We start from the raw sequence: 14,729 nt of genomic DNA, 5'->3' as shown, positions 1-14,729 counted from the left end.
GTATAGCAACACCACACACTCACAGCTTTAGAAAAGCCGAGGGAGCCCACTCCTCTCTCAAAGGTGCCCAGACCAATGACCTGCAGCGTGCTCAGAGTGACTGAGTCCCACACTCTCACATGAGGCTGTAGAGGCTGAGAGAGAGAGAGAGAGAGAGAGAGAGAGAGAGAGAAAGGGTGTATTAATCATTGTCAGGTCCAGGTGTTCTGTTTCAGGTAGGACTACACAGAACTCCCACCCCATGATATTTGACACATACAGCAGTCAAAAAAAGAAAACGGAGTGAGATTCAAAAACACAGAAGCAGACGTGAAAAAAAAAAAAAAACTAGGGATAAAGAGATTAACAGCAAATGGCGGAGTTGGAAGACATTTCCTCTAATTAAGTGTCTTTATCTGTGATGGATGTGTACTTCAGCAAGTAAATATCCGGCTAATCTTTCATGAACAGGAAGCAAAAAAAAACACCAAAACACAAAAGGTGTAAAAATACACCACGGTTGAGGTCACACCTACAACCATTACACGTAATGACACATCCGCGGGAACAAAGCACGCACTGTTGGACGCTGGGACAATACAGTATGCCTTTGTAATGTGTGGGTGTAAATGTGTGGGTGTATATATCAGTTACCCTGCCATCTTTATCCACTCCTGCGATCTGTCCTGTAGCGATGCGTATCTTATCTGGATGAACCGCAAGACTGGGACAGACGAGGACGGAAAAAATCCATAAACATTTGAATTCACGCACATCGTATGCACATTAACTTTGGGCTTTGCCTTCGCCCCACTGTAGCACTGAGCTATACGTGGCGTGCGGGGGAGGGGCAGCCTGGGCGCTCGGCGGCGTGATGGGCCGTGGGGGGCGGAGTCACCATTTGACGCAGTCCGTGTGTCCCAGGTAGTGGCGCTGTGTCCTCTCGTCGTAGTTGAAGAGCACGACCACGGAGGCGATGAAGTAGACGATCTCGCCCGTAGGCAGCAGACAGACGTTAGCCCTGCAGTCCCGGCCTCTGTAGCCAAACCTGCCCCGGTGTGTCAAGGAGAGAACGAGGGGTGACAGAAAAATAAAGAAAAAAAAGGTCTGCAGTTCGGTAAAAGGAGCGGGAAGTTCGTAGGAGTTCGGTAAAAGGAGCGGGAAGTTCGTAGGAGTTCGGTAAAAGGAGCGGGAAGTCTCGTTCCGTGGGCGTGGAAGGTTCTAGAAAGGATACACCCACTCCAGTTTGAGTCGCTCTGGTGGCAGCTCGGTTCGGACTTCGTCGTAGTTCTCAACGTCCGACGGGATGAACATGGTGATGGGACGTCCCCGCATGAACATTTTGATGTAGTCGCCCTCTGTGGAGAGATCACTCTGAGCGTGCATACGTATACAGTGGTGGACTTTGTGCTGAAAACCAAAAACGAATGGTATAACTGCACTAAATATAACATCATTGGCCATTAAAGTACTTAAAGCAAACTCTGGAAACATGCCCTTCCGCTAAAAGCCCGAGCAAATGCAAGACACAAACAACACATGTTAGCGCCATGCTGAGAAGGCCAAAAGCGTAGAGCTGGCGTCCGAGCGCAGACAGGATTAAAGACAGGAAGGACAGAAGCACGAGGAAGGAGAGAGGAAGTATGGACGAGTGGACGAATGGGAGTGTGTGAGCCCGAGGATCTGATGCTCGTCGTGTTTCTCCTCCCTGACCTCCGGTTCCGTCCCGTTAGCATCCTCCATTTTGGGCCGAGTTCAAACGGAGTTCGCGGCGTGTTCAGGCTACTGAGAAACAACTGATCTAAAGACATCTCTGGCGTGCCATACCGATGTCTTCCTCCTCAAGCCGTTCGTGAAGACACGAGTGTATTCTTTTGCGTAACAGCCCTGGCAGGCGTGTCCCGAGTGAGGAGCTGACTGGTTCCTGCCAGAGGGTAATGTTACACAGCTACATTCCTCTGCCTGTCAAACTCTAGTGCTTAATGAACCAAAGTGCCTTCCACCAGATGAGCTATGTAAAAGTGTATTAGCCCTTGTTACCCTGAAGGCAAACGCCTTATAATCACCACAGCACGGTGGGGAGACAGAGAGGTTCAGTTTGACCACGTCAGGCTGGAATCAGTGAGAGAGTGAGAGAGAGAGAAATCAGAGAGGGAGGTTCGTTGATCTTTCGCCTGGATCAACGTGTTATTAGGGGAGGCTGTTGAACCGTTTTTTGGTTTGCACGTTGTATTTAGCCATGCTGAAAGAGCCAGCTAGCTTAATTAATAGGGAATCTGGGTGAGAGGTGGGCGGGGCAGAAGCAGGAGACGTTGAATGCGCACTCATTCTGACCAGGGGTTTCTGTCCCAGGGCCCAAGGGAGCTTACCTTGGCTGTTTTTCTCACGGGTTGACATTTTGGCTGGTTATGGGACAGAAACAACATCTCTCAAAACAAACACAGGACGATACAGACCAGGAATTGCTCAGGACTAATGATTTGACAACCACAACAAACAACAGTTATTATAAGATGGGTGGGGCCAGAGAGGCGGGAGGCGGGGCTAATGAAACAAAGCAGAAGGACGTTACCTTGGCTTATCACTGGATCCCTGTGCCTGTGCGAGAGAAAAAAAAACCCAGTGGATTAAACAGACGATTGGTCAAACCCCAGTTTGGGTCTTTAAAAAACGGCGAGGCGGCGCTAGTGCTAGTGCGTTTACGAACTTCTCGGCGTTCTTCACGACTTTGGCCAGCAGTTTGGAGGTGGAGGCGGCCTTCACCAGCTTGTTCCTGCTGTCCTCGCCGCTCTCCCACGTGCTGCTCTGGGACCGCTCCATGCCGCCCCGCCTGCCGCCGTGTCCCCTGTGGACAGGGCAGACGGAGGACAGCGGTTGTGGAGAGTGTGGGGATGACAGTGGCAGGGAGGGAGGGCGCGACGGGATTGGGCGGGGAGGCGTGTGAAGCCTGGGCGGGTTCTCTCCACCCTTCTCTGCTAGAATCCGACCAATCGGCTCGCGCGAGCCACCCGGGAAGGGCGCTCGGCTTTCGTTTTTCGTATTTTTAGAGTTTCGTCTACACACGCCTCCCCGGCTCATTGGTTAATCGCAAATCCTGGAAAAAGCAGGGGACCAGGGGAAGAAAAAGCACCATCGCGCCACAGATATGTAGCGCACAGCTACGAGGAGGCGGTCCCTCCGGGAAAGGGCCGGCACATGCGTCAGTCGAGAGGCGGGGCCAATAGAGAGAGAACACTCCCACTCCAAGATTAGTATGCGCACAGAGGCCCAGCTGAGAGCAGGAACACGGGCCCGCCCGAGAGCAGGAACACGGGCCCGTCCCTCCCCCCCACCATGAGGACGACGGCAGGACTCGGCTGAGAACCAGAGAACCAGACGCTGAACACCAAAACGCGGGACAGAGAAGGAAGAGGAGACGATGAGCTAGAACAAGAGAGAAGGCAGTCAGGGAGGGCGTTCCTCATGCGGAGCTGTGTGTGTAAGGAGAAGATGTTAATAGCAGAGACACAAACCTGAGCTGCAGATCACCCCTGCTATGGTGATCTCCAATAAATACCTCATTGTATTAATCAAATACCTCCAATAAATAAATCATTGTGTGGGCATGAAAAGAAGGGGGTCCAATCAGTCTATGTTAGTATACGCTAACAGTTCTGCCCTGGATAAGCAGCAAATACCTTCATGTACTTAAAGACTTGCTACTTCAAAAGGTAGGATAGCTCGGAAGGTCAAAGGCATAAATAATTATCATACATAAATACCATTTCATTACCATTTTGCTGTGTCTGATGACTGCATACTGCAGCATTTAAAAGACCCTATTTTAAACTGGTTAGTGATATATCAGTCTGCATAGCCCATATATTGATGGAGTCAGTTATAGTGAGGGTGATCCGCTGTGTATGCACATTCACACCCACATGGATGCACGCGCGCGCGCACACACACACACACACTAATCGCCTGGAGCACATCACCACGCAAACAATCCCCTGATTTCCATTAACATTGTGCAACAAGGGATCATTTCAGGTCCTGCAGAGTGGACATGCTTCCCAGTCAGAGTGAGAATGACCCGAGGCAGATACGCAGACACACACACACACACACACACACACACGGCTCTCCCAGCGGCAGATTGCCTATCGCTCTCCCTGGGTCGCTGGAAACTTTAAACCAAGCCACCACTCAGACGAGCATTAACGGCGGTCGAGGAGAGAGCCAGTGGCTGCCTGATATCTGAAAGTAGATCTCGACGCTTAACAGCCAGGCGAACAGCGGCTGCACACTCGGCATTCTGGGAGTGGAGCGCTAGTCATCCGAGTCTCTGCACTGACGCAATCGTTTACAGATGCCTTAACTGGCTATTTCTCCAGGTCAAGGCTAATAACTCCTTCCCAGCGCGCAGGCCGTCTGTGGACGGGATTGGATTTTAAGGAGAAGGCTAATTGCCTTTTAGGCTAACGGGATTGGAAAAGCTACACAACTAATAAGAATATTTAAAACCGGCCCCGAGCTTGTGGTAAATGCAGGGTGAGATGATTGCTCGCAGTGTCGTAGCGCGCCTAGGCTCATGTGTACGTCCGATTGCTGGACGCAGGTGGGGACGCGGTCCGGACTAACGTCGCAGCGGGGGAGGTCTCGAGCTCGGGCCGAGACATCTGTTTCCCGTTACTCCCGTCTTTGGGTGGACAGATCTAGCGCGGCCCGCTTTAGAGGTCAGGACATGCGCGCACGTAGAGGGCGTGACGCAGCCCCGTCGCAGCGTTAGGGCTCGGGGGAGTCCTCGTGAGCTCACCGCGCGGACGTCCTCTGCGGTCACGTCATCCCCAAGGCCCCGCTGGTCCGTCCCACGTCTTAATCGGGTCAAAATCGACGAGGGGGGGAAAAAAAGCAGAGGGATCCAGGCCCAGAATGACCCGGGACGCCTGAGGGACCACGAGGCCTTGAGGCTCGAACCGCGAACGGACGGGTTTGGACGTGACGATGCGCTTGAATGTGCTGGGTGTGGGGGGGGTCCGGTTCTGGGAAGCATGTCAGTCCTGCGAGAGCGAGACGGTTTTTGCGGAAGCGCTGCAGTGCGTTGTAGGAAAGTGACGCGGGCGCAGGGAGGAACCTTTTGGCCTGCGAGGGCCCCTTGCTCTCCGGGGTCAGCCTGGGGGGCTGGGGGGGGTGTGGGGAGGGGGAGTGGCTGGAGGGGGACGGTGCCTGGGGGGTGCCGGGGGTGGAGGGCGGTTTATCATTAGCCTGCGGTGGCGGGGGCTCCTCCTTCTCCTTGATTCCCTCCATCGGGGGTTTGTCTTTTCTTTTCTCCCCACCGCTGCAAAGAAACAAACAACAACAGGGGCCGGCCAACGGTGGCAGGGCAGGTCACCGACAGGGAGGTCAACGCTGAAGTTCAAATTAGGCACAAGTTTAGAAGGACGCAAACACTCAACACGGAGAAGACAGGAGGCCAGACACACAGGCACACGGAAGACAAATATGCTCATTCATCTTTGGTATACAAACAGTAAAAACATTACAAAGGACCTTTGGGTCAACACTGGCCAGGTCTGTCGGCCAGACTACGGCAGACAGTGTTGCTGGTGATCACAGCGCTGGCCCCGTTTTTAGGGCGTGTGAATGACAAATATGTATAATTACTCTACAAACAAGGACGTGGTATTCTTTATCCAGGAGCTTATATACTTTGACATGCACTTAATACGGATCACGTTAGGCTGTCGAAGGCCAGATAAAATTATGTACTTTATGAGACATATTTTTATGAAATACTGGAACAAAAATGATTAGTAATTCATTTGTCAGACAGGTCCTGGGTCAAACATAACAGTTAGAAACAGGACTGATTAAGTTTTGGGAAATATGAGTAATGTATCACTAAGATTGTGACTGGAATATTGTGTGCTCTGCATTTATGGATGATTATGTACATATTACAGTGGCAAACACTGCAGCTATGATACTTATGTTTGCTTAATTGCTGGTTGGTGTGTGTATTGGAGTGTGTCTTACCTCTTGGCAGCGGAGGACAATGTCTCTTTCCTGGCTATGGACACCGTGGAGCTGTCTCTGTGAGACCTGCGTCCACTGGAGCTGCCGTTCGTGATGCAGGACATGGACAAAGCCTCGCGCATCTGGGCCTGACCTGCATGACAGATCTGGGATCAGTCGCGGCGGGTGTCCCATTACCGCGAGGAACAAGAGTGGTGACTCAGCGTCTGATCCCAGAACATGGGGGGCGTTTCTAACGGCTACCGCTGCAGGCGCGGCCTGGCCCGAAATGAGCCAAACGTGAGCCGCTGATTCATTTCTCATCGAGAGAGAGGAGAGGTCAGTGAGAACTCGCCGAGGAGTTACCGCGATGAGATGTTATGGGTGTGGATGGTGAAGACAGACAGAAGTGGTAGGGAGTGTGCAAACCAGGGGAGGATAACAAGAGCTTAACGAGGCCAGGGTGCTGATGAGGATATGCTAATTGGATCAAAAGGGACTGGATTAGACCAGCCAAGAGTGGAAAACTACCAAACGGTGCACAGAGTCTGTGGATCAGCATTTTACATGCAAATCATGAATAATAATGCACACGCGTAAACATGCAGCCGTGTAAACAGAGCTGATCTCAGTACAGGCACTCAGGATCTTGGGCAGCGATGGTATCGGGCATCTCTGTGAGATAAGCAGTAATGTGCATGTCTAATCTCAGCATGGTAATCTCGGGCATCTCTGTGAGATAAGCAGTAATGTGCATGTCTAATCTCAGCATGGTGATTCTATTCCTAATCCCAAGTCTATTTAAAATCCACAGGCTGTGTGTAAAGGTCGGATTTGTGGTGTATGTGTACGGGTCTGATTGTGTACAGGTCTTATTTGTGGTGCATGTGTACGGGTCTGATTGTGTACAGGTCTGATTTGTGGTGCATGTGTACAGGTCTGATTGGGTACAGGTCTGATTTGTGGTGCATGTGTACATGTCTGATTGTGTACAGGTCTGATTTGTGGTGCATGTGTACAGGTCTGATTGTGTACAGGTCTGATTTGTGGTGCATGTGTACAGGTCTGATTGTGTACAGGTCTGATTTGTGTGTGCCTGTTCAAAGGGCTCTCACGTGTTTATTATGTTCTCACGTTTGTTGTCTTTTTATAGTATGGCAATGAAGCATGCAGTTATTGCGTAAATGTGCCCTGCAACCTTTGTGAGATGGGCTTGATTAATCACTTTGTGTGTGTATGTGTGTGTGTGTGTGTGTGTGTATGTTCTGATGTCAGTGCCACATGGTCTGGTTTCAGTTGAAACATGCACAATATGGCCTCTGGTTCTTCAGAATACTCTGTGTGTGTGTGTGTACATTCATGTGTCAATTTCTGGCCTAAGAGCAATATCAGAATTGTTTAATTCAATGCCAGCTGGATTTTAATATTTTGATGGCTTAATTCTTGGGTCTTTAATTAATTTAATTATTTTATACATTCATTAATTTGTACTACTTAGACAGTATAATTTTCAAATAATTCAAACAATACACAATTACATAAAGTCACCAGTATTGGAGTGCATGTGTGGGGACATTCTCACAGTCACACAAGCTAGCGGTGTGTGTGTGTGTGTGTGTGTGTGTGTGTGTGTGTGTGGTGGGGGGGGGGGGGGTCTGGACAGTTTCATAGGGGACCCATGTGTGACCTCCTAACGCCCACAGGAAACTAAGGAAGTCTCTGCCTTCCATCTTAGGCATGTCACACACTTCCTGCCCCCCCCCCCAGGAACTCTCAAACGCTGTCAGAGCCTGGCAAGATCAAGGCAGTCTCAGCAGCTGCCAGAGTGAAAGGGACTAACACTCAGAATCATGCTGCAAAATGAATTAGAGCCAGGACCAGTGCTCCGGCCAGACAGCAATGAACATAAACTCTCTGGAAAAGGCAGTAGTAATCGCAGAAAGAGCTAATCCATCTCAGCTGCACGTGAATCAATTAGCCTCTCCTCATTTCCACAGGGAGGGACCATGTCAACAACTCTCAGAGAACAGATGAAGGAAGAATTCATCTAGGAGAGGGGGAGGCGTGAAGGGAGGAAGAGAGGAGGGAGGTTGCTGTATCGTTGTTGACTCAAGCGTCGGGTCTGACGGCTGACGTGCGGAGGTGGTGACTGGAGCTTCTTCATGAAGAGAGAAACGTTGACACACACTCCTTTGACCCCTTTGTCAGCCAAACGTAAACCATCAATTAAATCTGCACCGTGGTGCAAGTCGTCTCTGCCCGAACAGCTCCTGCCGTGACGTGATTATCAGAGCCACCTGTGACGTGTCGCTGTTCTTCAAAAGGTTTCGCTTTGAGCTAAAAACCTTCGGTTTTGGCGGTGTGTGCTGGCCGTCGTCACCTGAACAAACACTTAACGATGAACCCCGAGACAGCAGACTGGAAGCCATTTATACACGTTTCCTCTGTAGGAAAGATGGCCATGGCAAAAAAGATCGAAACATTTCAACACCCTCCCACTCCAGCATGAAGACACCACGGTGAGAAGAGCCACGCACGAAGAGAACCACACACACGCACACACGCACACACGCACACACGCACACACACACACACACACACACACAGTTGAGTAGAGGAACGGGAGAGGAGGGGGTGGTGTGTGGGGGGGTGTTGAGACGGGGCCAGATGTTTAGATGTTTAGTCAGGAACCACACTCTTTCTCCCCCTTCTAGCTCATCCTTCATCTTGTTTCTTCTTCGCTCCACCGTTTCATGCGTCTGCTCTCTGCAGCCTGGTCACCCACTCAGCTTGTCTCACTCGAGTTTGTTCAAAATTGAGTGAATTAATTTGAGTTCAAGAGAAACAGGGAGAAATGATGTGGGGGGGGGAGACACTGAAATATGTTTGGTATTGTGAGTGTATCAGATAGAGACCCAAGGACAGAGTGAACGCCCACTCAAGAGTGCACTTCTGGGCTTAAAAATGAGAGAGCTGTCATAATGTGTGTGTGTGTGTGTGTGTGTGTGTGTGTGTTAACAGGAGGCTACTCACTGGAATGTTTTACATGAATGAAATGTTTCACTATGTTACTGCCACATTTTATCAACCCAACACTAAATGTTTGTGTCCACAAACGCGCTGCATTATTGTCCGTGTTCAGGCAGGCAAAACCGTACCAGCATGTAAACAAAATATCTGCTCAATTCAATCCCTCCGCAAACACACACGCAAACACACACACTTCACAGCTCCTCCTACGGTCCCATCACGGAAACGTGACCCCGTAACCCCGCCCAGCTGTAACCACGCCCTCCCCAGCTGTAACCCCGCCCACCTTTGGCACTCTGCTGCTTTTTGGCGGCCGTATCTTCGGAGAGGGCGAGTCGGCGGAGCACGTCGGCCAGCGCCGCCTTCATGACGGTCAGCTCGTCCTCCTGCTGCTGCACACGCAGCTCCAGCGACGACAGGCGGTCCTGCACGTCGGACGCGCTCGCCGCCGAGATGCTGTCATCTGTGGAGGACACACACGGCCCGTCAGACAGTGCAGGCTGGGGAAAGAGAGTGGGTGGGCGGGGCTGAGAGTGGGTGGGCGGGGCTGAGGCAGTGACTCGGACCACCGGTGTAGCAGTTTACTACAGGGGAACCATAACTGGAAAAATTTACATGTAATAATGGTTTAACAGTAAAGCACAAACCCAACGAGTTCAGCGAGATGGTGACCGCAGGCCCCAAACGGGCAGCGTTGGTCCACGCGGTCCGCACCCAGCCACTCAGAGCCGGACGGAGCAGAGAAACTGTTCTGAGGTCAGTGAGCAGAGATCGTAGATCAGTGCGTCAGGGAGAGCACGGGAGGCCGTCCTGCTCTGCCCGTCAGCACGGACGCATGACTGAACGCTGCTCAACCATGGAGGCCCCCAGGAGCCAACACACACACACACACACACACACACACACACACACACACACACACACACACACACACACACACTCACTCACTCACTCACTCACTCACTCACTGCAGGCACCCAAACACAACACATGTATTTCAGAGCCCAGAGTTCACCATGAGACGCAGTTCTGAACAAATTAGCCTTCATGCGAGCCAAAAGCTGAACCGCTTTAAAGCGCTGGCCTGTGCCAGCACAGGGATCAATCAGTCCAATCTGGCAACCCCAGGCAAGGAAAGCACCAGCGAGAGCAAAGAGCCCCTAACAGCTTCCAGACCTTCGGCTGTGGGCGTGCTGGCCAACTCCTTCCAGGGGGTGAGATTAAAGCAATTTGTTTCTTGAAATTCCCTCTCTGGTACGTGCTCTCTGTTCGGGATTAGACAGAAACCTCTATGGAAAGGAGAGTTGAAACACCACTGGAGCGTTCCGGCAAAACAACTGCACTCTCGTTATCATCCAGATAAGAGAAGGAGAGAACAAATGAAAGACTTCAAAGTTAGTAAGCAGATAAGGTTCACGTGCAGGTTCACACACACACACACACACACGCACACACACACACACACACACACACACACACACACACACACACACACACACACACACACGCACGCACGCACGCACGCACGCACGCACGCACGCACGCACGCACGCACGCACGTGTATGCAGATCAAACAGCTTCTATCTGGGTCGCAAAAATTCCCAAGGAACAAAAGCAACTTCTCAAGGTCGCAGGAAGACGTGGTCAGAAAGGCGGAGGTTGCTGGCAGCTCCACACACCTCCACCCCCGGGCAGCTTTTCCTCCCTCTGTGCGGGTACTTCCCCTCCTCCGCCCGTCCGCTGCCCACGCCTGCGTCAGAGAGCCACAGAGGGAAGAGGGCGGAGTCCACCGCACGGTAGCCTCGCCCCCGGGGGGAGGGGCCATCAGCTCGGAGGAGGCCAGGGAGAAGGAGAGGGGGAGGGGGAGTTTGGGGAGGTGCACCATCATCAGGTAACGGGTGGTGTTGGGACTGGGTGGTGTTGGGGGTGAGCACCCAGGTGACTCGCTGTTCCGGCGAGAAACCTCCTCCCCCATTCTGGCTGAAAGGAAGAGGCTTCTGGACTTGTCATATTTCACAATAGCCTGCCACATTCCCCCTCCTCAGGCCCCTCTACACACACACACACACACACACACACACACACACACACACACACACACACACACTTAATTACACACAGTCTACACTTGCTTGAACATACACTTACATGGGAAGCGACCCACATGCATTCCTTTCCTATAATAAAATGGTAAACACACAAGCATACGCACACACATGAGCAAACGCACACACACACACACACACCGAAAAGTCGAGGGCTTTTGAGTGGAACAATCCTCTGGTATGCACCGCTGGAGTGTGTGTGTGTGTGTGTGTGTGTGTGTGTGTGTGTGTGAGTGTGTGAGAGTGTGTGTGTGTATTTGCTTTCAGGGCACTTCATTTGGCCTGCGGGTCTGTAGAGGAAGCTCTTGCTACGGGGAGATGGCTGATATACAGCACAGATAAGAGCACAGCTGAAAAGAATTGTGCAATCAAGCTCATAGCCTTATCCTTGCTACAACACACACACACACACACACACACACACACACACACACACACACACACACACACACTTCCACGTATACATTTGAATCTAGTAGCATTAAACTGACATGTCTTGTTAATGTTTAGCAATGGCAGTGAACTCCATCTGAGGTACACACACACACACACACACACACGCACGCACTCCCTTCAGACAGTGCGGGCGGGGTGGGCCCGAGGTGACGGCGGGGGCGGGGCCAGAGGTTACGGTGGGGGCGTGGCTGGGAAAGCCGAAACCAAGAATGACTTTAAAGTGGAGCGGAGGGGGAGGCACCCTAGCTGTGGGTAGCTAACCAGCTACTTCACAGAGCTATGACACTCATTAAAGCATTCAGCGCTCCTGATCATGGGATATGTGTGTGTGTGTGTGCTGCACCATCTCAGTGACATTAAACCACCCCCCCTCCCCCCCTCCCCCCCACGCCCACACAGTGGTCTGTCCCGTGCGAGCTCTGTGCAGGTGACCTCGCGTGACCTGAATGAGCCTCTCGTAAAAGCAAAACCCAACTCACACAGCAGACCAAGGCCCTACCTCACGCAGCAGACCAAGGCCCTACCTCACGCAGCACCTACCTCACGCAGCAGACCGAGGCCCTACCTCACGCAGCAGACCGAGGCCCTACCTCACGCAGCAGACCGAGGCCCTACCTCACGCAGCAGACCGAGGCCCTACCCCACGCAGCCCTTACCTCACGTAGCACCGACAGGCACGGCAACCGAGGAATTTCAGCCCAACGACATCATGAGGCCGAGGCAAAAGATGGCTTTTATTGAGCGTTGGGCAGATGGCCAAGGTGTGATATAGAGAGAGATAAGAGTATACACACAGGAAAAAGACCAGAGCTAAGATCGGGGCGTAGGCCTACATGTGGACTTCAGTCCCTGAGCAGAAACACCTGCCATTATGGCAGGGACCAGCATAAACCAATCTAATGAAATGAAATGTGCCATAATATCTAACGGATGTATGAATCTATTACCCCAAATCAGTTATCTAAGTTTTCTGGAGAAGGTCCCACGACACAGGCCGTGTCATTTCGAGAAGCGTGGTCACACAGGAAGTGATGTCACACCTACCCCACTTCCTGACAACATGAATAGACAGCGATGTGTGAGCTGTAGTGACCCGGGTTTGTTCTCCTGGAGGGTCACTGGGCCCGCGCACACTGGCGCTCGCACCGCTCAGAGTGCACGTGGCCTGTAGGACACATTCTGATGCTGTGCACGACCTGTACAAGCAGGTTCTTGCATCATCTACGTGATGAATTACGTTAGGGTTAAAGAAAGGTATGAGGCCCCGTTTACAAGTGTCATTTTTTCACTAGGAGTCCATGACACTTTTGTCAACAGTGGCTTTGGCGGGTGTGCAGGATGGCTCACAGTGTGCTCACACACACACACACACACACACACACACACACACACACACACACACACACACATACTGTAGTACAGCACAAACTGAGGGACATATGGTGTGCTGAACCCCACCACAGCACGCGCTTGGCCGTCCTCAGTGGAGCAGGAAGTTCTGTTCTGAACGGCCTCCTTCTGTGCAGCTGAGCAGAAGCCACACGACCAGGAGGAAGAGAAAGTGCCTCTGAAAATGGACGTTAATGATTCACTGTTACATCGCAGAGCAAGGAACACACACACACACACACACTCTCACACACACACACACACACACACACACAAAACAAGGACAAGCAGAGGGGAGCTTGCACCACTCTCTCGCTCCCCCCATCTCTCTCTCTCTCTCTCTCTCTCTCTCTCCCTCCCTCCCTCCATCTGTCTCTGTCTGTCTCTATTTGCGTACTTAAGTAAGATTAGTTTAAATTGCTGCTCTTTAGTTTTTAAAAGTAGGGACAGCCCAGACTTGTGTGTGTTTGTGTGTGTGTTTGTGTGTGTGTGTGTGTGTGTGTGTGTGTGTGTTTTGACTGTCTGGGTTGGACGGGAGGCTCAGGAAATCAGTAGGTCTTGAGTACACATATCGAAGAGTGTGTGTGCGTGCGCAACTGCATGTGTGTGAATGTTTGTGTAATGGTGATGTCTGTGTGCTGTGTGTCTAAATGTCACAGTGGCATGCTGGGAGCTGGAGTCACAGTGGCATGCTGGGAGCTGGAGTCACAGTGGCATGCTGGGAGCTGGAGTGCGTATTCCAGTCTGCTAACACAGGGGCCGTTACGTATGTGGCGACAGGTCCGCATGGAGACGGCAGAGATCAGAGAGAGAGAAACCTGGAAGGCCTATAAGAGTGGAAGAGTGCCAGTGGGGGTTATAGAAGGCCTTGGATTGGCTGGATTAGCAACCCCCTGACCCCTGACACGCCCGCGCTTGCACACAAGCACACAATACCCCTGCGTCTACAGATGCCCTTCGCGTCTGCCTTAAGCGAGACGGCCTGTGGCCTGCGGAGGAGGTGGTGCCTCGTTTCCTCGACGACTGCGTCTCGGGCCTGCATGATTGACAAATCCATTACACAACAGCAGAAAGTACAACAGCACTGCAGAAAACACATTTGTGTGCACGCAAGCACACACTCGCACACACTAACATTCACATTTGCCAAATGTGTCTCTGAACGGGGGAATCTCCTTCGGAGCACCTCACCTGACACAGAGGAACTCAGGAACTCAAATGTTATTAAATCCTTACTGTCAACAACAGACACCTTAAAGTGCGTGCGTGTGTGTGTGTGTGTGAGTGAGTGAGCAACTTTTCCTATGTCATGTTTCTCAGCATGTCCATAAAGAGTGATGACAACAGAGAAAGTGTGAGAGCTAGGTGCCAGAAAAAGAGCTCAGCAGAGGGAAATAAATCTTGGCAGCTTGTGGTCAGACCACTGCAAACCTCATACTGGCCCCAAACACTCTAAAATACACAATACTGCAGTACTGACTCTATGGTGCCAATACTGCAGTACCGATACAATGGTACAGACACTGTAGTACTGATATTATGGTACAGATACTGTAGTACCGATACTATGGTACCAACACAATGGCACAGATACTGAAGTATGGATACTGTAGTACCAATATTATGGTACAGATACTGTACTATCGATACTGTAGTACCAATACTACGGTACAGATACTGTAGTACCAACACTATGGTACAGATACTGTAGTATCAATACTGTAGTACCAATACTGTGATACAGATACTGTAGTACCAATCATGTAGTACTG

General features: G+C 51.3%; 1 protein-coding gene across 4 annotated transcripts in view; it reads right to left on the bottom strand.

The window, feature by feature from the left end:
* The window catches only part of eml4 (EMAP like 4), a 50,557-nt gene that overhangs the window by 13,466 nt on the left and 22,362 nt on the right, over positions 1–14,729 (bottom strand). For 2 of the 4 annotated variants that reach the window (XM_076985770.1, XM_076985768.1), the window contains exons 2-11: positions 9,293–9,469; positions 5,998–6,130; positions 5,096–5,299; positions 2,687–2,824; positions 2,552–2,577; positions 2,349–2,381; positions 1,214–1,337; positions 878–1,027; positions 634–703; positions 24–134 (exon numbers count right to left, since the gene is read on the bottom strand). In XM_076985770.1, coding sequence (XP_076841885.1) covers positions 24–134; positions 634–703; positions 878–1,027; positions 1,214–1,337; positions 2,349–2,381; positions 2,552–2,577; positions 2,687–2,824; positions 5,096–5,299; positions 5,998–6,130; positions 9,293–9,469 — 1,166 coding nt within the window. The remainder of the gene's footprint in view (positions 1–23; positions 135–633; positions 704–877; positions 1,028–1,213; positions 1,338–2,348; positions 2,382–2,551; positions 2,578–2,686; positions 2,825–5,095; positions 5,300–5,997; positions 6,131–9,292; positions 9,470–14,729) is intronic. The other 2 variants (XM_076985769.1, XM_076985772.1) reach the window with 2 other exon arrangements.

This window comes from Brachyhypopomus gauderio, unplaced genomic scaffold (assembly GCF_052324685.1).
Source record: "Brachyhypopomus gauderio isolate BG-103 unplaced genomic scaffold, BGAUD_0.2 sc43, whole genome shotgun sequence".
Lineage (NCBI taxonomy): Eukaryota > Metazoa > Chordata > Actinopteri > Gymnotiformes > Hypopomidae > Brachyhypopomus > Brachyhypopomus gauderio.
This window is presented reverse-complemented; position numbering and strand designations above follow the sequence as displayed.